This window comes from Sinocyclocheilus grahami, unplaced genomic scaffold (assembly GCF_001515645.1).
Source record: "Sinocyclocheilus grahami isolate Dianchi unplaced genomic scaffold, SAMN03320097.WGS_v1.1 scaffold382.1, whole genome shotgun sequence".
Lineage (NCBI taxonomy): Eukaryota > Metazoa > Chordata > Actinopteri > Cypriniformes > Cyprinidae > Sinocyclocheilus > Sinocyclocheilus grahami.
The window spans coordinates 1611177-1635976 of NW_015505561.1; the positions used below are offsets into that span (position 1 = coordinate 1611177).

Here is a 24800-nt window from a genome sequence, read left to right on the forward strand (position 1 = left end):
TATATATATATATATATATATATGTATATATATATGTATAGATTACAAGTCAGAATTAGTGGTGTTATACATAATATATTATAAATATACTAATATATTGTACATAATAAAGACAACACTAACTGGTAATATATATATATATATATATATAATACATTATATATAATGCTTGTAATTTTGATATAATTATCAAATATATTATCTATATTATTATGTCATTATAATATAAATACTTGAAATTTTGATATAATTATCAAATATAATATTAAAATATGCAATTAAAGGCTACATAAACTGTTAATAATAATAAAAATTAATAATGATAACAATAACAATAATAACATTGTTATTATTATTATTATTCACTCAAGTATTATTTGTTTAATCAAATAGTTTTAATTGAATGTGTGTGTGTGTATATCTGCTATACATACACACATTAAATTAAATTACAACATTAAACAAACTATAAAACATTGATGTTTATATTATATTAAGTACATTCTAAAATTCTTTGCTATTTTTAAGTGACTAATAAGCAAACTAGTGACACTGACCTTGTGAAATCAATGTTTTTACATGCAGCTCATGTGTTGCTCTTATTAAAAAAATAAAGGAGGAAAGAATGAAATACTGTGACATTGAGATTTATGCAAATTTTATTCACTTTGTTTTTTATGCTGGTAATATAATTTATTAATTTGTATTAATATGAATCCACATTAAATTGCAAAACTGGTCTCAGACGTTTGGATTGTATTGTATCTACATGCCACTTTGCATCTGTATAGCATCTCCCGCACAACAAAAAAGGTCAATTTAAGAAAATAAATGATTTTTTTTTTTGAAAACATTCTTAAAAGATTCAACTTACTTTGCAGTGACATCACCACTGTCCAGCCTTAATTCAACCTGTGGTAAAACACAGAGAAAAGTCTTAGACTGCATAGAGAACAGGAGGGATGCAGCATGAATGCAGTGATCTGCAATGTCAAGTGACAGCATGCGCCAGTTTAGAGCGAAAAGCACCACTGGGACTTAAAAATAGTGAGCAGGCAATGCTATTTATAAAACTACTGCATAGAACGATTGCACAAATCATAGTAGCTTCCCCAAAGTGGAATTTCAATGCTTCATTTGTAGTTCACAGTCTGAGCAGGTCGATGGGACCTTACAGTTTACAGCTTATATTCCCAAGGACTGAGAGTCTCAAGAGTCTTTTCAATGAAGGTTTATGTTTTTAATGTCTGCATCATTCATGACTATAAATAGCACAGACTACAGGCAGAGATATGACTGGAGGTGAGGGCCGATCAAGAGGCATGATGGATAAAGACGACACCTTCATTTGACCCCACTTCAGGAGCAAAAACGCCTCTGAGCCGTGAACTTAACACCCAACTTTCATTTCAGAAAGAAAAATCGATATGGAAAAATCACGAATGACACATTCACAAGAATTGTCACCAGCCTTGCAAACAAATAGTGAGGAGACGTTCTGTATTCATGCTTTTACAATATTATATTTCTTAACAAATCTGAACCTTAACTATTAAAACCATGAGGGTTTGAGCCCCCATTTAAAACTGGAATCCATCTCCAAGAATGTGCTGTTGAATTAAATAAAATGAATATTTATTTTATGAAAATAAAATACAATATTTTAATTATTATTTATCTTTAAGAATTATTTAAAGGATACAATTCTTACATTAATATAATAGCATGATAATAGTGATTATTAATAAACTATGAATTGTATTTATTTAAATAAATATATAAAAAATAATATTTATTAAAGCATACATTTTACATTAATAGCACTGAAAATAACTAACGATTTAAAACTTATTTAATTTATTCAAATAAAATGTACTCACTATAATATTTACTATTAAAGCGTATCATTTTTACATTAATAACACCATAATAACATAATAATGATATTTACTATTACAGCATATAGCTTTTACATTAATAACACTGAATATAATTAATCATATAATTTAAACATATATAACAATTCTTAATAAATTTATTTTATTTACTAAATAAAATTTTTTAATAATATGATGTAGTAAAATTAAAATATTACATTTATTATTTAATTATAATATTTATTAAAGCATATAGTTTTACATTAATAACACTGGAAACAACCGTGATAAGTGATTACAAATATATAATGATTATTAATAAGAATATTAAAATAAAATGTATTGTTTAATTATAATATTTACTATTAAATCATATAGTTTCTACATTAACAACACCAAAATTAACAGCGACAATATAATAAAAAATTTATAACAATTATGAATGAACACAATTACCTGTCATTCATAGCAGTTTTCTTTCAATCTCCACATAAAATACCACAAAAATAATGCATTATAGAAGGCATTATAGACTTTTTCCAGCAGTTACAATTCATTGACTTTTATGATGACTAATTGACCTTTATAAAAAAAAACAAAAAAACAGTGTGATAGAAAGAACATTTCAATTTCCGCCTGTCAATATCTTCATATCCTAATGCACAAAAATAACTCAAAGTAAAATCAGATGCTCTCTCTTGTATTAGTGAAGCAGAAACGAAGACAAGGAGCTGAATTTTAATAAGAATATAAAAACCCTTGCAAGAGCGTATCATCAAAAATGAAACAAGAAAAGACTCAATTTCTTTCATAAAAGCAGTGACTAATCCATTTTACCTCTTTGAACTACTTCCTTACGGTTCCACATCTTATAAGATCTTATTTTCTCTTTTTTTTGTTTCCTTCTATTTCGATTTAAATGGAATCCAGCTTAAAAAAGAGCCTCTGTTTAGTATTCTCTCCTATATCTCGCTCCTGCCCTTTTCTTGTCTTCAGCTTCTCTTTATAAAACATTTAAGTATGAGTACAGTTTGCCGCTGTCCCTCAGTTCCATACGGCATATGGGGATTTTCTAACTGCTGTTATGACACCACGTGCCCTGCATTTTCCACACTCATTAATCACATCAACATACAGCTAGACACCAACACACAAAACCACACACACATCGAGTCCGCCTGGTCAACTGTAGTCAGACACGACACTCCAGCAATCAAAAAACACCTTAAAAATCCAGCGTAGCATTAGTTCTGGAAAGTCACGTTAGTCAAGCTCGCATCAGCTGACTCTCAGCTGATCCCCATCTACCTATAGGAATACGACACCTATCTAAGCATTCATATATAAGGTCCCTCAGTATTATCAGCAGTTTTCGCATTGCTCAATAGCTAATTACCCTCCTCCATCCCCAGCTCCTCCTCTGTCAGTCAGGATTCAGCCTTCTGATTTTCCTTTGAATCAGACTAATTCTAAAATGTGTACATAACATTATTGAACTTTAACGATATCTGCAATACATTTATGTTGGTTCTGTTCAGTTTACCCTGGGGGGGTTATCGCTGCTGTCCCTGCTCTCATCCATGCTAGGCTGCATGGATGCGCAGGGAGTTCTTGCCCAGAACAGAACCATACCGCCAATCCAAACTGTACGCTAATTGTCAATCATCTTTGACGATAGTGGTCCTGACAGAATTTATGAAAATGGGAAGACGTCCTAAAATAATGAGCAGCGAAGACACTGGAAAAACATTTAGCCTAGTAGGCATTAAATACCCATTAATTATGCATGCACTGATTAATTAAAAAAAGTTTTCTGGGTTAACAAGGCTTAAGACGATGTGTGTATTGTGCCTTCCTTATTCCACTGAATTTTACATCAAATTACCATGCTTAATAGGCACAGTTCATTCCAAAATGAAAAGGTTGATGTGAAGGTTGTACATTGTTGATGGCAACTTGATTGCCAATTTGATATTAAAGTTACTGTACAATGACAAGAAAGCTTCCTTAAAAAAGTTTCAGAAGACTTTAAAGGCATAGTTCACCCCAAAATTTAAATTTGCAGAAAATATATTCACCCTCAGGCCATCCAAGATGTAGGTGATTTTGTTTCTGCATCAGAACAGATTTGGAGAAATGTAGCATTACATCTCTTGCTCACCAATGGATCCTCTGCAGTGAATGGGTGCCGTCAAAATGAGAGTCCAAACAGCTGATAAAAACATCACGATAATCCACAAGTAATCCGCACCACTCCAGTCCATCAATTAATGTCTTGTGTAAAGTAAAAAGCAATGTGTTTGTAAGAAATAAATCTATCAATAAGGCATTTTAACTTTAGTTTCTGGCCAAAATACCAGTACATAATGCATTAATAACACTTCCTCTAGTGAAAAAATCCATCCCCTGTTGTCCTTTCAAATCAAAATCCACTAACATATTTGTTTAGAGCTTGTAAATGTTACTTGATCTGTGAATATTTCTCCCTTGGTTCAGACGTGGCAACTTGAGAATCAGTGAATGTATAGGCGACTCGTTTGAAGTTAAAAACATCTTGATGGATTTGTTTCTTACAAACACATCGTTTTTTTCTTCATAAGACATTAAGTGATGGACTGGAGTGGTGTGGATTATTTGTGGATTATTGTGATGTCTTTATCAGCTGTTTGGACTCTCATTCTGACGGCACCCATTCACTGCAGAGGATCCATTGGTGAGCAAGTAATGTAATGCTACATTTCTAATATCTGTAATAATGAAGAAACAAACTCTGCGTCTTGGATGGCCTGTGGGTGAGTAAATCTTCAGCAAGTTTTCATTTTGGGGTGAACTACTCCTATATAATAAAGCTGCATGAACGTTCTTCAAAACATTTCTTTTAGTGCTCCACAAAATAAAAAGAAAAAAGAAAGTCACACTGTTTGGAACAACATAAGGGTAAATAAATGATGACAGAATTGACAGAAACTATTCCTATAATATCTTGTTGATGAATGCAGACACAGAATACTGAGCTTTGAGTATTTATAGTGACTAGCACATGTGAACAGGATGGCAGCGGCGAAGAAGAAAATTACACTTGAGTGCTTTCATCTCAAAAATGAGATGTTGCATAGAGGGTCCCAACTATGGTTTAAAATTCAGGGATATGAGCAAAAATGCTCTCCAAATCTCCAAAACCATACTAATCAGAACATACTGACATTTCATTTCTAAAGGCTCTCGGCCAGGCTGAAACTTTTAATTTAAAGTTGAGTGACACATATTTTGTGAATACACATATAGAGTGACTTTATAGGCATGTCTTTGTCAAGAGTAAATTCGCAGCTTATCTAATGAAAATCATTCAGAAGCGCTGCTGTACATAAATTTATTAGTGACAGCAGAGTCATTTCAGAGTAATTTACATGTGTCACGCCTCAGCTACTGTGAGGAGCGAGGAACGAGGAGACGCAGGAGAATTCACAATAAACACAATATTATTTAGTTCTCGAATCCTTCCAACACGGGGTACACAGGGCAGACAGGAACACACGTAGCACAAGATGTTCACATTCAATACCGGACCAAGACAGACTGCGGGAGGGGGCCGGCAGACAGAGTCCAGGGAGGTGACGATAGAGGGAGGCGACAGGAAGGACTTGGAGCAGGAGGAGCCAAGCAGGACCCAGGCCACAGCCATGATGGCGGCCCACAGTGGAGCCAATGGAGGGAGGAGCCATGGAGGAGGAAAGGCTGACGACTCCAGGGGGCCGACCAACAGCGGCGGAGCAGGTGGCAGAGGAGCCCGATGCGGAGACGGAGAGCTGATGAGCCAGGGCGACAGGGAGGATCCGGAGGGTTAAGGCGGAGCATATGGCGCCGGCGACTGATGCGGAGGCATGGATCCGAAAGGCTGCGGTGGAGCCGGCGCGACAGAGGACTGAGGGGGAGCCGAAGGGTTGAAGGAGCCTGACGGAGCAGGAGGGACGAAGGGATGAGGCGCAGCTGGAGGAGTTGAGTCCTGAGGCGCAGGATGGTCAACGCCAGACCAAGGCAGAGCCGGAGGGACGAGGGATCCCGGCGGAGCTAGTGGACTGCCGGGCCACGGCGGAGAGGAGGGAGCTAGGAGCCCAACGGGTCCGCGGGCCGAGGCGAAGTCTGGGGCTTAGAGGCTGGAGGCGGAGTCAAGGGATACTCCAGCTACGGCGACGCTGGAGGATGGCAGTCCTGCGGAGCTCGCACCATGCTGATAGTGGGCTGAGGGAGAGAAGAGGGGCTGCTAGACGACAGCGGAGGAGGAGGCAGGAGCAGGGGGGAGGGCGGGCATTTGTGAGCCTCCGGACTTTCAGGACTGAACTCAGGAACGGGAGCCTTCCCTGGGCTGGACATGGAAACAGGAGACCTCACTGGGCTGGACGTGGGAACAGGAGTGATAGAGGGCTCCGCAGCAGGAGGGAGGAAAGGGGCCAGATCAGCGTCACAGTCGATGAGGTCCCCTTCTATAACCTCTCACTTGCAGTCCAGCAGTCCCAGATCCATTATCAGCTCACCCTCAGCCACGGTGCAGGGGCGGAGCTCCTCTCCGTGCTCTCACTGTCCACGGCATTCTCTCTCGTGGTGGGTTCTGTTGCCGGCTCTCGCACCTTGACTGACGTCACTTGCAGCTCCGTCTCCACGACAGAGCAACGAATTGCCGGCCGCAGCGAGCTCGGGCTCTCCGTCAGTGGTGGGCTCAGGCTGATGCTCCACACAGCGGGGAGATGGTGGGCTGGAACTGGCGAGATCCTCCTCGGAACAGACGGATAACGGGGATCCGTTTCTCGCCAGTATCCACTCTACAAAGGCGGCTAAATCCGCTCAAGGACCATCTTTGGATGACGGCGCTCTGCACGCGGGGTTTAGGCTGGCGTCATAGAACGCTCAGAGCACGTCGTCCCGGAAGCTGTTGAGATGAGCAAGGGCCAAAAACAGTCTGGTATGGTCCTCGAGCGATCTTTCCCCCTGCTCCAGCAGGAGCAGGAGGTATTCTGGGTGGGATAAGGGGTCCATGGGGGAGCAACGGGAGGAAAGGAGGGGGAAAAAAAACACTGAATAAAACGCTGAAACAAAAACGGAGGTGAAACACGCAGTTATACTTTTGTTTTAGTTCCGGTATTCTGTCACGATGCACTACTGTGTGGAGCGCGGGGCAAAGAAAACGCGGAGACGCAGAAGTATTCACAGTAAACACAGTCTTTAATCCTTCCAACACGGGGTACACAGGGCAGACAGGAACACACATAGCACAAGACACACCTGGGCGCAATGAACAATCAAACACACTGGAAAACTAGGTCACGGGGAGCACATGGGGAGGGAAAACACAACAAAACAGGTCCATAACCCTGACAACATGAGTGCTGATTTCATTAAAAATGACACGGACTGGAAAAATTCCTGACATCAAATATTGAAGAAAACAAACCAGTTTAAAGGAGAAGTGTGTAATCTCTTTGGAAATGGGAAGAAAAATATTTAAAATGTTATAAAAATGATTTCAAACAGGTTTCTCGAACATGCCTGCTATTGGCTGAACAAACAGGCAGTCCCCCAAACTCAAGCCATTGATAGTCAGGATGCTCAAAAAAAAAAAAAAATTACATATTATGAATTACACAGGAACATTTTTTTTCCTTATAGGAATACGGCTTTGATTTTGATGAGAATTGTGAAAAATTATAAGCTTTAAAGGCTCCCTGCAGTTTTTCTACCAAAATAAAAACTAAGGTTTAGTGTTTGAAAACAAAGAATAGAAATTTCTGTAAAATAAAATAATAATAATAATTATTATTATTATTATTAATATTAAATACTATATTTTTATTGATTTATTATTTCGAATTTGAAATAACACTAATAATAACAATAATTTTTTAATTTTAAAAACTAAACTAATAAATTAATTAATTACTGTTGCAATAATAGTATATTAATACTGTAAAATAAAAAGAATCATTATTATCGTTGTTGTTGATAAAAATTGTAATTGTAATATATTTCTTTACTAATTGAATTAATGTATTATTTATAATAATAATAATAATAATAATATATTTTAAAAAGGAAAAAATGTAGAAGGTAGGCTTTAAAGAGATTGTGAGATGTTTTCTCTTATTGTGAGGGACAAACTGCAGCGGAAAGTTCTAAAATAAAGAGCTGTGAGGAAAAGACAGGAAGTCTCTATTTTTGACCATTGTCCTGAAGAAGGCCAAGGTCTGTCTGAGTCAATGTAATATCTCTTTATCCGCTACTCACTTCCTGCAGAAGACAACATCTCTGATGATGATTAATGCTTTGAGAAGATCTCAGTCTCTTTTGTTCATCAGACGCTACCTGTTTACACTGTCGCCATTGTTCTGGTGTTACAATAGCTACCTGTGATCCGGAAACACACACACACACACACACACACACACACACACACACACACACACACACACAGCAGATGAACCTAAGGGTCTTTGCTGTATTTAGGACACTGAACACTGCAAAACCAGCAGACCTGTCAGCTGCTGTCTGACTTCCGGCGACACGCAGCTGTACTTCGTGTTTACTATGCGAGTGTCAAGGCAGATTTATATTTGAGAGTCCTCCAGTGAGAGTATGTCATGTGAAAGTGTGTGTGTGAGGATTAAAGCATATGATAAAATTCATTACATGTAGCAGCAAATGTCAAACTATAATGCATGTTCTAATGATGTGCAAAACTACACATTTTCAAAATCGGTTGCCAGAATGACTAGTGGACTACTCCTAACAATAAAAAAAACGATCTAATTGACTTGTCAGTTGCTGGATGACTAGTTGACCAGAAGTTGATGTCTGGGACTGCTTAAACATCAACTGAATCAGTGTAGTTGTTGTTTACTTTAAATTAAATCTATTAATATTAATTTTCGGCAATTTAAATGAAGCTGAAGTATAATAAAATATAAATACTGTAATGAAAAAAAAACGTAAAAAGTACTAAAATGATTAAAAGTGAAACAAAAAATAGATGTAAGGTCAATTTAGCTCAAAGGGAATTATTTTTGATTTTATAATGAATCACTGTTATACGGCTGATCAACTGAATCGGCCAGCGATTCACTGAACGGGCTGTACAACATCAACTCTGCATGGATATTAATATCCAAAATATAGTGAAAACACTTTTTATTAGCACAGTAACAAGATTGGCAGTTTAAAACATTACCTTGTAAGCACAAAACACAATATACTTCTCTTTTCAATATAAATAAGACTTTATTGGATAAATCTAAGACATATAAACTAATCTAACACATAAACATACGCACTCATACATTCACACAAGTTGCAGAAAGAGAAAAAGTGAGGAAAGAATGAGTTTAAGAGCGTGAACATGTGAAATCCCAAGTTTATAGCAATATGTGCAATTGCTTAGACCTGAACAACCATCAATCACTTAATTAACCCTTGCATTGAGTTCCTCAGTGGCTACGTTTACATGCACAATTTTTGGTTCAATCGGACTGAATTCATTCCGATTGATGAATCTGAATGTAGTGTTTACATGAACGCTAAAGAAAGTGATCTGGTTGATGTGTGTGTATACAGTGGGTACGGAAAGTATTCAGACCCCCTTAAATTTTTCACTCTTTGTTATATTGCAGCCATTTGCTAAAATCATTTAAGTTCATTTTTTTCCTCTAGAGTTTCTCACTGTTTGCGCATAATAACCACTCTCCTACACGGTTTATTTATTTGTTTTTAACAGCAGAATTAATATTTATTAATTTATGGATAAATATACATATAAACCGCTATGCCGTGCTGCTCATATTTATCACACAGTAAAAATGCCCCTCCCCGTGCCAAATACGGGTTGCCTGTGGAAGAGAATCCAAAACAAGGACTGGTGGGAGTTTGTCCTGCTCCACTTCACAGTTGCCGAGTGAAAGGAGAGTTTTATAATGACAGGACACGCATTTATACAACACTTTATTCAAAAGGAAGAACCGCTGGTTCTGCGCGTCATACGTCATTACGCTATTTCTCCGTCATTGCACATGCACAGTTCTTTCAGTTTCGGGGTTCAATCCGATCGAATGTTTACATGCACTCTCAATCGTATTAGAAAAGGAATAAACCACCTCCTTCAATCCGATCGAAATTCCATTCCGATCGAGCTCAATCGGATCGATTAAGGTGTTTACATGAAGGCTTTTCAATCCGATTACAAATGGATTATTTGTTTGCATGTAAACGTAGCCAGTGAGGCTATTAAGCTTTATATTAAATGCACCAGTTCAGCTAGAATCTGGAGGTACTTGCATTGCTTGTTTAGGGGGTTCCCTTGTTGTCTCATTGCAGAAAGGGGTTTCCCAAGGTAGTTCTGTAGCTCCGTGCTTTTGTTACTGGCGTCTCACGGCACAGCGCAGTGTCTTTTGGGTGCAATCGTGGCCTAATGGTTAGAGAGTCGGGTTTGTAACCCAGAGGTCGCGGGTTCGAGTGTCGGTACCAGCAGGGATTGTAGGTGGGGGGAGTAAACATACAGTGCTCTCTTCCTCCCTCACAACCACAACTGAGGTAAGACCCTTGAGCAAGGAATACCAAGGGTTTGCCTCTTTGGGTTGTTCAACACCAATCTGATCAAATCTTAAATTGTCTGATTCACTCTGATACCCTACAACATTGAAGCTAAATAACAATATATAACTAATAAAAATGACAAAATCACTAAAACTAAAACGCCAACTAGTCAGTCACAATTAAAAATGTATTGCAATAGAAAACAGTTAGCCTATTTTAAATTGTAATAATATTTTACAATATTACCTTTTCTCTGCTTTTCTGATGAATAAATATTGTCTCAATGACTTACAAACTTGGTGTTAATATGTCATATTGATACTTGCAATATTCATAAGCAGTGCTAACAGTATCTGTTCTTTGTTTGTACATTGTTTGTGGTAGTTTATTTTATTCTATTTTATCTGTGTTTCATATGTTCTTAAATATTTAATAAAAAAGAAAATAGCCAATAAATAAATAAATGTTGCCTTGGTAACAAATGAAATAGTTTAAAGGGGTCATATGATGCTTTTTTAAAGATCATTATTTTGTGTATTTGGTGTAACAGAATATGTTGACATGCTTTAATGTTCAAAAAACACATTCTTTTTCAAATACTGTACACTTGAGTACTAAAATTACAACAACAACAAAAAAAATCACTGAAATAAAATAAAGCTAAATAGAAATATATATATTTAAAAAATTACAAAAAATATAAAAATACAATAAAAATATAAAATAAAGCTAATTTAAAATATGAATAAATACTAATAGTATATAATTAAGACACTGAGCTGTATAGAATAAATTATTTCAACCTTATAAAAAAGACAAACTTCACCATTAAAAGTCAACAGAAATGGTGTTCACAGCCCACGTGGTTCTCAAACTGGGGTACGCTAACAAAAGTTTTGGCATTAATTTAATTCTACCCCAACTTAAAGTAACATTAAAACCGACCATGTATTTCTGACAAGCAAAATGCCGCTTCTAATGTAAAAACTGGAAAATGGGAGTGCCATAAACGGTCAAATACATGATATCCAATCAATTTAAGGGGGCAGATATTGTCCTTTAATAGAAAAGGTGTGACTGCGTTCTAAGTGGAAGAGAGGGGGTACACAAAAGAATGTTAAATGCCCAAGTATGCCGCTGTAAAAAGTTTGAGACCCACTGGCGAAATGCATCAATGAGAAAAACAATGTGTGATGAGCCATGCTATTATCCATCAGGAATTGACTGGATTGTGAAACGATGTTTCTGAAAAATCACATGCATTCATGATGTCATTAATACATTTTTATAAACAACTGCAAAGACCAACACTGTTTACTTCAGTAGATCATGAACCAATGAATCATTCACAACAAGATTTATTAAGAAAACAAATAAGGTCAACTTTGTTTTCATGCTGATTGCAAAGACCGAGGCTAAACAAACTTCCTTTCAATTAGTGCATAGCAAGTTGCTTTAGAAGAAAAGCCCATGTTAAATGGTAATTAAATGCAGGTTTGTGTTCAAGAGCCTCTCAGTTTGACAGAGCCGTGCTGATAGAAACATCTGTACACGTTCACATATTTTCAGCTTCTCAGCAGGACTGAGAAAATCGACTTCACGACAGGAGCTTGGCAGGAGGATCTGCAGGAGCCTGCGAGGTTTTGCCAGACTCCTGGAGCGCAGCTGATGATACCGTGAGTCACCTCACGCCAGGACTCGAATTACAAAGTCACCTGCACTCCTTGCTCCAACACTTAGACAGGAAGTCGAGAGAAACGCAAACCACGACTGACTGTCACAACAAAAGATGCAGTGACGGATACACGGTTGTACATGTAAATTTATTCCAAGAGCTGAGTTGCCTGGCGGTGTGATCGAACATCTGTTGGGATAAAAACTCTGCGTAAATGCAGTGAGGTTTTGGTCTAAAGTTACAGTAGAAAACATTCTGATAGAGTTATAGGACACCTAAGAAAACATCCACACACTAATGCGGTTATACCAGCCATTAGAAAGCATTATATAATTGTGATAAAGATGATTCGCTCATATTAGATTCTAAACCAATTTAAAGGGGACATATGATAGAAAAACTCAATTTTCTTTGCTCTTTTGCGCTAAAATAGCTCAATATGGAGACATATTCTAGTATGCGCAGCGGAAAGCTGGCTTCACAGTTCCCACAGAACATTTACTGAAATAAATCTACATTATCAGGTCATTCAACAACAGTCATGGGGCTTTAATATCAAACTATGGGCCAGATTGACTAAACAGGGCAAATTAGCGTGAGAGCGCAATTACGAAACAGCACCGATGGGCATGGAAATTTCTGCGGGTGATTTACTGACGATGCGTAAATTAAAGAACACAGATGCAACAACTCATTTACATATCGACCAACACAATATAGGCTACTAAGTGCAGTGCAAATAAGCAGAGCCAATGCTCATCAGGTGCGGGTGATCTACTTATGACTCAGGCGCAGCTTGTTACATGCAAACTGACAAACACGTACATATATGTATGCATATCTATTCGTAGTTCAATCATGACAACTCCCGGAATGAATTTTACAAGCATTTATTAGTAAGCATGGAATGGACATAGGCTTGGTCTATGCACATGAAACAGTGACTTGAATTCAGACTACTGCAAGGAAAATAGGGAGAACCCCCGAGCAGTTCTAGGCAGGTGGTGCTGGGGAAGGTGGAGGGTTAGTGAAAACCCATACATTACTGTTGCAATAGAGAATTGCAATAAGAAAAGGTAGTTTCTCACAATTGCCACTTTATATCTCATGTACACAAGTGTGAATTTATATATGCTTTGATCAAAAATACAGAAAATACTAATATCGCGAAATACTGTTACAGTTTAATATAAATGTTTTCTCTTTTAATATATTTTCAAATGTAATTAATTTCTGTTTCAAAGCTGAATTTACAGCATCATTACTCCAGTCTTCAGTGTCACACGATCCTTCAAAAATCTTTCTAATATGCTCATTTGATGCTCAAGAAATATTTCTGATTATTAATCATGTTGAAAATATGATTATTTTTGTGAAAACCGTCAACATTTAATGGTTAGACAGTTCAGAGTACAACATTTATTCACTTTACGGTCACTTTTTTATCAATTTAATGCTTGAATAAAATATGCATTTCTTTCAAAAAAAAAAAGAGGAGATTAAAGCTCAAAACACCTATGAATATAGAAATTCCTTCATATGGTCCTATTTTTACAGACTTTTCTTAGACTGAACAAGAATAAGAGCAAATTTGAATCCCACGTGCAATTTTTGTGAATGAGACCCATTACAAGACCAATTACATGAAATGAAAAGATACAAAAGTGCAGAATATAACCCCTATGGCTTTCAGCAGAGAAGCCAGTACAAAGTGTTGCATAAAGATTATCACTCACGTTTCCACCACATGGATGTAACAGGACCTTAAAACCTTAGTGAGCAGCGGCTGACCCAAAGCGGGAGCATTACATTTCCAGCAGGGGGGAAATACAACATCACTGTAATTCAATAGCATGAAAGAGACACTAAAAAAATGTCAAGGGATGTTCCTTGTTCTTAAATACGAGACATCTCAATGATTATCTACTGAATTTCACAGGAAGAACTCGAAGCCTTTGAGCGCGCTCAATCACAGTTCAGTGTTCCCTGTTAGAGTTCATTTTCTTTTCTTGCTGCTTCAATATCTAGTCATTTTCAACTCTCTCATGTTAAACATTAAAATGGGATATTGGGTTCTGGATATGAATCCAATTTAGTTGAGAAATATGCTCTGCAGGATGGCATTTGATTTGCCATGGTCGAGGTACAAGAAAATGCTCATAAAAATATAGTTCAACATTAACTGGAACCGAATATATAATTAATGCGCATTATAAACATTTTCTCAGACTAAGGAACCTACTGATACGACTGTGTGTGATCAGTACTTCCACGCCACGTCATATTATTTCTACACTGTAAAAAATGATTGTGATTTTAACAGTAAAAGACTGTAAAAAGGCTACAATAAAAACCTGTTAATTGGTTATCAGTAAGTTTCCATACTATATACGGTGAATAACTGTAATTACATTTAATGTAATTTTACAGTAAAATACTGTTAAAATTACGGTTTTTGGAGGTGAAAAAGAAAAAGTCATTGTATAATTTACAATGAAAAACCGTAAATTGACACTCCCAGAATTCCTTGCATGACACTTCATATTTTATGTTTTTTCGTTAACTGTTTCTTCTAAGTTTTTTCTTATCAGTTGTGTACATTAGTGTTTTATCTTACATCTAATGTTAAATGAATGTTCGGGTTTATTAACATTACATCAGTTAATGAAATACGTTTTTTTATTGTGAATTTAAGCTAGGTCTGTAAAACCTAAAATGTTTCTACCATATTTTTAAAGGTGAAGTTCTGGCAACCACAGCTGCCGGTATTTTACCGTAAATGTCATCTTGGATGGCCTGAGGGTTTCAACTAATTTTTATTTATAGGTGAACTATTCCTTTAAACATGCAATGTATTATATTCCTTGAATATTCAAACAGGCTTTAGGTAATGCGAGAGATTCTGACATTACATAACGCAGCCTAACATTCAAACTTTAAACGTTTATCTTGATGGCTTTTATTTCTCTTTATTTTCGCTAAATGTTGTAGAAATGCTAAACATTGCTTGAGGGACTTCACATGCTATATCAGTTTTAATTAGTCAGTGCTCTTATGAGGTAACAAAGAACTTTCTGCTGGACTGATAGGATCTAAACCAATTAAAAACGGTGTGCCTGAGAGGCCAGTCCACTTCTGTAGATCTGAGATCATTAACAGCTTTAATTAGGGCCGTGTGATGTTCAGCTCTGTGATGTTGATCATCTCAGATCTTCAACAGAGACCACATTTACATTTATTTATTTTATTTTAAATAGAGAGTAAAAGTCCAAATTAAACTTACAGCTATTTCTTCAGCTATAGGGATGTTTATACAGTATAACAGATTTCAATGTTTTTTTTAATATATCAAAGGCACATTAAACCTGCCTTGGAAACCTTGCTTATCATGCTTTCATTATTTATAACTTAAAATAAATAAACACAAAATCATTACACAAAATGTAATTTTCACATCTGTAAAATCTAACTTGTACAATAGTTGCGCCATCATTCATACTGCAACAAACAATTGTTAGCACAAAATAAATAACTTTTTTAAAAGTTTTGAGAAGAGAAGATGTGACGAGATGTGAGAAAAAAAATTAAGATAAATATAATGCAAATATATTTATATAGTGCATAGTTTCTAATAAAGCTATAATTGTCAAATTATGCAACAAAAAATATAGTTTATTTTTCTGTATTGTATACACCAAAATGCCATAGCTATAAAATGATCCTCATCAAGACAAATAAGCCATTTTATTTCAAAAATGTTTAAAATGCTATTTAAAACAATGCATCATTTAAGATGAGACAAAATTGACATTTGTTTCCCAAAATAATTTTTTAATAGTAATTTAAGGTAAATGCATATCTTGAACATTATTATTATTACGCATTTTATGCAGTTATTTTTTTCTGGATCAACGAATGTCATTACTCATCTCATCTCAAATTAAATCAATCAATCAGAGTGTGAAAAGAGTACTTCAGGAGAGTTTACTTTCTAAAGGTGCACAGCACAAAAAACACCCTTCTATTTTCTCAACAATTTTTCTTAAAAAGGATGTAAGATTGGCCCATAATTGCTGAGTGTCAAATGATGTACAAATATTTCTTTAAAAGCATGTAAAGTAGCTTCCTCTAATTGGAGATGATTCCACGCAAGGCTCATTTGCATAATTGAGAAGAGCCTGGTTTATAAAAAGCTTAATATCTCTAACGGAAGCTGTAAACATATTGCGTGTTAATTAAAATGGATTTGAGGGTCGGGGTCTATCCGGGTCTAGTTGCAACTCTGACGAACGCTAAATTTAAGCACTAGGGATTTGAACACTAATTTCACTTCATTCTCATGTACACAGATACTTATGGGTTATATAGTGGATTATATTACAAAAAGAAAACTTTTTTAATACAAAAAAGTATGCAAAATGTTTCAGGTATTAAAACGGTCATATCATTTTTATACTTTGAATGCTAATTCAGAAATTGCATATTATATAAGGTGTGAATTAAGGTGATGCAATTATATAATTGTAAACTACCTGTATTTCAAAAATCAGAAAAAAAATATTTTCCTTGTTTTCTGGTAAATACACCTTAAAAAATCATTCAAACCAAGAAGAAACAACTTGCTATGCTTGTTTTCAGAAAAATATATCATGAAATTGCATTTGGTCTTGTAGCGCTGGCACATTTTAAGAATATAATATTTTGTGGTGCTATGCCGTCAATCATGTTGACAGATCTTTGTGACATCCAGAGACGGCTCTGGTGTCTTTATCAAGCATCTGCGTGTAACTCACATCATCAGGGGAACTAGAGCTCGCAGCTTCCTGTTCCGAAGGCAGAAGGTGGAGGTATCTGGAAATCTACACATGGCAATAAACTTCACAGGGAAGGAATCACGGGGTGTGACCCTCGAGCCCGGACTCAGATGCCATCTCAGAGTCTGGCCTCAATGAGATTTGTGCAAATAGCACAGGAAGTGAAGCTCTCCTGAGGACAGCTCAAGGTTACAGACCCACATAAAGAGCCAGCAGCTCAGAAGACTGGCTGTTTTAATATCACTATAGTTTTTCTTAATAGTTTGATTTTCATTTTTATATTTTTTGTTTTTACTTTGATTTTATTTACAGTTTTAGTCATTTTGTTTTGTGTGTGTTTTTAAAATGTCTACATAGTTTTTATCAAGCGTAGCGTTAGTTCTGGCAGGTCACGTTAGTCAAGCTCGCATCAGCTGACCTTCAGCTGATCCCCATCTACCTATAGGAATACGACACCTATCTAAGCATTCATATATAAGGTCCCTCAGTATTATCAGCAGTTTTCGCATTGCTCAATAGCTAATTACCCTCCTCCATCCCCAGCTCCTCCTCTGTCAGTCAGAATTCAGCCTTCTGATTCTCCTCGAATCAGACTAATTCTAAAATGTGTACATAAAATTATTGAACTTTAACAATATCTGCAATACATTTATGTTGGTTCTGTTTACCCTGGGGGGGGTTATCTCTGCTCTCCCTGCTCTCATCCATGCTAGGCTGCATGGATGCGCAGGGAGTTCTTGCCCAGAACGGAACCATACCGCCAATCCAAACTGTATGCTAATTGTCAATCATCTTTGACGATAGTGGTCCTGACAGAAATTATTTTTTATTGTCTATATTATGTATTTTTAATTTCATTGATATAATATGATATATGATAATATATGATTTAATATGATTTTTTTTTATTGCTGTTGTGTTTTCCAGTAACAATAACTAGACAAGCTTTAAGCAAGATAAAATTAGTTGGTAAGGAAAACTGCATAAGTTATGAGGATGTTTTCATAGAATGCATCTTGAATTCAGTTGATTTTTCCCATCCCAGAGGCAAAATGTTTTCTTCTTCATAAACCTCACTCAGTTTGGTTCAGTAGATGCTTAAAACAAGAGAAACAGTTTGCCAAAGGGGTATGAAAAACTACTATTTAAAATTCAACCTCTAAAAACAAGTTTTAATGTACTATTCAATTATACTTCTCAATTTATCTTGTTTTAAGGCTTGTTCTTGGAAAACGTGACAAAAACACATGGACAAAAAAACATTTTTTTCTTTCTACTTCCTCTCCAAAAGAAGTTTGTAACAGTCTTTAATGAGGATCTAAAAGTCTCTTTCTTCACTTTCACCACAAATCAGGTTTCATCTCTTCTGGGCTGCTTAAGTGAATGTATTCCGAATGCTATTTAAAGACTATTGAAACACAAAATAAAATCCCATAGAGCTGGAGGCTGGCGCTCAGGCAGACGTGCATCTGCCGACAGCGTTGCCTTGCTTCTTCAAAGAAAAAAGATTTCCCAACTGCGCAAAAAGCCACAGGGATGATTTACCATACTGAAGATCCCATGAAAAACCCTGTGCATCACATCCATACAAAGCCGAGCCCAAATCAGGGGGCGAGGGCATGTTTAATGGTGTTACCTGCAAATAGGTTGAAGCTATCGGCTTTCCCTTTGCTCCTGTAAACTAAAAACGGTTTGGGTGCTCCGGGATCACCTCTTAAACCTTCAACACACACACACACACACAAGTTCTCTCGTCAGAAGAGAAATGACAGGCCTTTCATCTCACATCCCCATAATCCTTTCTCATTAACGGCACTGAGCGGAAGCAGAGGGCGGACACGCGGATGAAGGAGATGCGTCGCTGCTGCTTGTGAAACACTGAACCGTGGATGTACAAAAAACAATCCCTCCCTTCTCCGTCATCGTCGCACACACACACCAGGGACCCTCGGTGTCTGCATACAGCCAGAGACACATGCTAATTAAAGCAAACCTTGCATGAGCCTGGTGAGATTTGCCGTTCTTCCTTATCGCCCGCTCCCCCGGTCTGCCTCCGACGATGTGTTAAAGAAACAAACAAATATTAGATGGGAATATAACCAGCAAATGCAAGAGCGGGCCTGTCTAGAGGCAGCTTCGACGTACATGCGTAAAAGCCTGCCATAAGTCCCTCGTAATCATGCGACGCTAAGCTCTCGCTTGGTGCTTTTTCAACCCTGGCGAGGGTGAAATGATATGACACAGTCGAGTGCCAAGACAGGACGGCTCTTAAGGATGAACCCTACTGTGCCAATAAAAACAATTGAGGTCCGTTTTAAATTATGCAAAGGTGAGGTTGTCTTCGCAGCCTGGACACTTAGTTTCCGACTGAAGCTAATTATAATTGTAAAGGCTGTCAAAGCTTACATTAACATGTCAATTAAATATTCACTATACCATTCAAAAGTTTGGGGTCGAGTAAGATTCTGATGTTTTTGAGCATAGTCAAAGTCTCTTATGCTCAGCTAGGCTGCATTTATTTGATCAGTAATACAGTATAATTGCTAAATATTTTTACAATTTAAAAGGACTATTTTCTATTTGAATGTAATATGAAATGTAATTTATTTTTGTGATGCAAAGCTGAATTTTCAGCATCATTACTCTAGTCTTCAGTGTCACATGATCCTTCAGAAAAGAAACACTTCTTTCAATATAAAAAAAAAAACTAAGTTGTGCTGCTTAATATTTTTGTGGAAACCATTCAGGATTCTTTGATCAATAGAAAAGTTCAAAATAAAAATGTATTTGAAATGGAAATCTTTTGTGACCTTGTACAGTAAAAGCTTTTACTTGCATTTTTGATTAACTTAATGGATCCTTGCTAAATAAAAGTACTAATTTCTTAAAAAAAAAAAAAAAGTTTTTATTGACCCAAAATGTTATATTTAACATAATAATTTTTAATCTATTTTGTTGCATGTTATATTATTATGGTTCCATTCTGCTTTGTAAAAAAAATAAAAATAGTGGAAAACCTTGCCTTTCTCTCTTGGTTCTAGGCATTTAAAAAAAAAAAAAATATTTTGTGAAATGCACTATAACAATAAAGCTGAACTAAACTGGAAATGTTAGTATTCAGGATTATGCAGCTAATGTTACTCTAAAACACAGGCGGAGCGTGTGTAAGACTGGGGAAGGCTTAGCAAATTAAGATCTGTTCATGTTGCACCCAAGCAGCAACCTCCCGCTCTCTCTCGTGAAGCCAACACGGAAATGACTTAAACTGTAATTTGTAAACTGGCCGCTAGAGGCTGGCTCCAAAAGGGAGTCAATCCCATAGACTCCCCATGTTAAAATGCCCAACTTTACAGCAGAAACAAAACATGTTTACAGCCTAGTTCAAAAAAGTATTTTGGTCTATATAGCCAATTTTGCCCTTCATGACAACTGTGAGGGGGGTGAATTTTTTTTATAAGTCATAAAGCTCTTCATAATTAAGGGCGTGGCCACTTGAGTAACTGGTGGATTGCCGCTGCTGTCACCACCGTCGAGCTAGGTGGGCGTGATTTCAGCAACCAGCTCCCGCCTCTTTGCCCATTTTCGATTATCTGGGAATGACGCGCGGTGACGCACTGCCAAGATGACGACGGCCGGCTCCGCCTACTTTGAGCTTCAAAAACGCTCTTCAGGAACCTACGGGTGACGTCACGGACACTACGTCCATGTTTTTATACAGTCTATGGTTGCACCACATTTCATTTCAGGCATTTTGCAGTGTTGCACATTTTAACTAATCACGCACAATTCTGTTGAGCTTAGGAATGCAATGGCCAATCAGAGGCGTCCAGATGAGTCATCGTTGAAACAGATCAGTTTTGTTGAGTGTGTGCGCGTTCGCTGACTGAATTCCGGACTCTTGCGAATTCTCTCATCATAAACAACAAAGCGCAGATGTATGTACAATGTAAGCAGTAAACAGTTTTTTTGTTTTGAGAGTGCTTAAACTCAAAATTTATATATAAATGTTAGTGATAATGTCACTTTCTATATAGGTTATAATTTATTCGCTGTTTTAATAACAGTGGAAAGGAAACGTTATATAATTATCAATTTCTAACGTTTTTATTTAAATTGTAATCACGTTAATACAAATTCAGTCCATCAGAGGCGTCCAGATGAGTCATCGTTGAAACAGATCAGTTTTGTTGAGTGTGTGCGCGTTCGCTGACTGAATTCCGGACTCTTGCGAATTCTCTCATCATAAACAACAAAGCGCAGATGTATGTACAATGTAAGCAGTAAACAGTTTTTTTGTTTTGAGAGTGCTTAAACTCAAAATTTATATATAAATGTTAGTGATAATGTCACTTTCTATATAGGTTATAATTTATTCGCTGTTTTAATAACAGTGGAAAGGAAACGTTATATAATTATCAATTTCTAACGTTTTTATTTAATTGTAATCACGTTAAATACAAATTCAGTCCCGTTAAACATTTTTTTGGCCTACATGACACCCATGTCTGGTTCTTGCCTAAAAAGACGGGTTTGTGATGTTTAATACATTTGGCTGCTTTTAGCCTTACCCTGGAGTTGGTTCACCTTCCGCCTATGCTCTAAAAGCAAGTAGAGAATAATATGTTGTCAACTTAAAATAATAAATGCCTTCCAGATACTGTTGTTTTGGTTTTAGTACAACTCCAAATATAAAAGTCAACAATTTATGTTTGGAAACAGCATTTAGTCTTTTAAATTTCTTTCCCAAGACAGTATAAATATATATAATACTTAGGCATCCTTATCAAAAAGTTCAAAAACACTCTCACCAGACAAATTAAAATGTTCAAAACCACCTCTTTTGCAGTAAAAACATGCCTTTCAGCTTGTTGCATAAGATGTTTTCTATTGACAGGATCATCCAGAGTGAACCGAATGTAAAACTGAAACCAATGAGGAGCCTAGCTCTACAAAACCAGAATAAGAGGACAACTGGTCTCGTATTGATTCCTGATCAATCTCGCCTCTAGCTTCTTTTAGCCCAGATAAGACAAGCACGCAGTACTCCATCATTGCGAATCTGTCGAAACCAGGTCTACGCTGAATGATCACACCGGGAGCTCTCAAATCATCAGCGCTTCTCTTGCCATTTTCTACAGCGCTGCGCGAGGCATTCGATTGGTTTGACAGGGCTATGAAAGCATGTTGCCTAGGTTTCCAGAGAGTGTTTCTGTCATTCTGCCAGCAACAGCTAAATTTCAGAGGGAGCTTTGCAGACGGTGAAATTACCTGCACATTTTACCTGTGAAGATGCCGGGATTGTTGACCAAACAAATGAATTTGTGATGCCAGAGTGGTTTTAATGAGCATCGTTCACCAGTGAAAACAGATAATAATATTAATGAAGAAAAATAATAGATATTTGGGCCAGTCCACAAAGTTTCTCATGAAAACAACCTTTACAAATAAAGGAGTCTCCTTGGTCTTAACCTACATGGTAATTACCCTGCACCGCACGTCCTTCCAGCCTCTTACAACGGAGATCAGTGAGGAAAATCGAGCCAGGTGAGCAGCCAACCGCGATCAAGTAAATTGAAGATGAGGCGAATTAATTCTCAATCAGCTGTACCATAGTTATAGGGAAAACAGCTTAATGAGGATTTAAAAGGGATTCCTCCTGCTGCTCCGGAGACGTGGAAAAGGAAAACCTGGGCGTAGAGCCATAATAACATTTCCAAGAAGGATGGTAAACAACATCTGAGCAGGTTTTTCCTTCATTCATTTTTAAAGACTAATTGGGCAATCTGACAAAGTCTGGAGATTGAAGGGATTGTTTGCTCAAAAACAGGACTAACATTGAAAGACATGCAGAACAGCTAAAATCTGTCAGGGAGGAGGCTTCTTCCATCTGCACTGGTGAAGAAACCATTTTCACCTAAAAATGTATAGTACATTTCACTTAATATTAGAAAATTAGAAGATTATTCACTTAACAAATAGAAAATGGCATCTTTTTACATTAACTTTTTCAAATGACAATTTATATGAAAAATTATATGAAAAAAGCTATATGAAATTCAACTTGATTTTTAATGCAGTTTAATATGATTTAAGTTGGAAATTTTACAGTGTAGTATTTTCAGGTAAAAACTCAGATAATCTTTTATTTACAACTTAAAACTAATTTTTTACAGTGTACAGATGGTGTGTCAGTCCCTATTTTCTACCACTTTCGCACACCAAAAGAATACCAAAAACTGCTTAAAGTGTTAATTTTACCTAATTTTGGCAATTTACTATCAGAACTGCTTTATTTGAAGGTAAAATGTGTCTCAGAAAAGCACAAACACTGTGGCTTTGTTATGCTTACAACATTATGTTTGTTTGAGCAGCTAGACCAAGGAGGTCTGTAAAACACTGAGAAAGCTAACAATCAGCACGCTCATTCATCTTAATGAAACACGCTAATAAGCAAAATGTCATCGTGCTGAACTCATTATACCAAACAAGGATATTTAACAGAAAACACTTCTTGATTCACAAACTAAAACCACTGAAACCTATAACTTACTAGCGTAGCTCTTACCATACAGAATTTTAGAAAAGAATGCAGAGTACTAGCGTGCGAACTTACCACAGTGTGGATTTTAGAAAGTGTACAAAGACTTCACGTGCACACTTACCATAACATGGATTTTAAAAATACCATTCTAAGGGGTTCTCTTAGAGAGGGGGGGGGGCTTGATCTACAGCACGATTGTTAGAATCAGAAGGGTAAGTGTACTGCAAGCTAACCAAAAAACTCAGCACATCAGAGAGGCAGAGGAAGGGCCTAGTTTGCCTGATGCTGCTGGTTCCAGGTGCTCTGAGAAAAACAGAGAACTCAACTCTCACGTGAGAGGAGAACTCCGAATTCAGAAGGAGTAGCGTGCTCATAGGTAACCCTTTGATAAAAGGGGAGCACTGCTCAGCACTACCACGAGAACCACCCACTGAACGAGGAATCCAACTCTTCAGAGAGAATTAAACGCTCGAAAGAAAGCACCTTGCTCACAATAACCCTCAATGGTGAGGGGAGCGATACTTCCAGAGTGTGTCGACAGAGACACACTAGTTAAGTGGAACCCAAGGTATCGGGTTCTAAACCAACTCAGAGAAAGGGAACGAGGCTAATAACGCGTAACCCTTACCATACAGGATTTCAGAAAAGTGGGCAAAGCATAACGTGCACACTTACCAGCTATGTGGATTTTAGAAAGTGTGCAAAGCATAATGTGCACACTTACCATAGTATTTGGATTTTAGAGTTTTCCAAGCATCTGTTTACAGCATTGCCCGAGACAGCATTACACAGGAAGGTTCTCGTAATGCCACCTATACCTCCCGCTTGATGCCTCAGCAAGAGGGGATATCCTGGTGATCGGGAGGCCCCTCAGGGCGACCTAGATACAGTAGACCAGACAGGGCAGCCTGGAAGCATAAGCCCAGCCCGGACGTCCAGGAAATCTTTGCAGTGCCGTGCCAGGGGTCTAATGATCAAGAAGACTCCCACAGAATCCTGTGACCTGGCCGCATAATTCAGGAAGTATGAAGCCGAAACCCGGCTTATCGTACCGTCTGGACATATATCGACGAGTGAAATAAACACTGCAAGTGGAGCACCCAGTTTCTGAACCCAGCAGAGGGGGTGCTCATAGAGGACCTACCCTAGAAAAAGGACAGAAACACACAGCTCCCATGAAACACTGCAAAGGAAGCTAGCAGAAGGATTATACACACAACAACCAGCGCATTAAATACACACACACATATATACATATATATATATATATATATATATATATTTAGAAATGGATCGTGCTCACCCACTATCGTTCCCGC

General features: G+C 37.1%; 1 protein-coding gene across 1 annotated transcript in view; it reads right to left on the reverse strand.

Annotated features, from left to right (window-relative positions):
* Window positions 1-24800, reverse strand: part of LOC107549862 (junction plakoglobin-like) — a 90151-nt gene that overhangs the window by 44013 nt on the left and 21338 nt on the right. The window contains exon 2 of the mRNA XM_016231039.1: window positions 875-912. Within this exon, the coding sequence (XP_016086525.1) occupies window positions 875-887 (13 nt within the window). The 5' untranslated portion in view covers window positions 888-912. The remainder of the gene's footprint in view (window positions 1-874; window positions 913-24800) is intronic.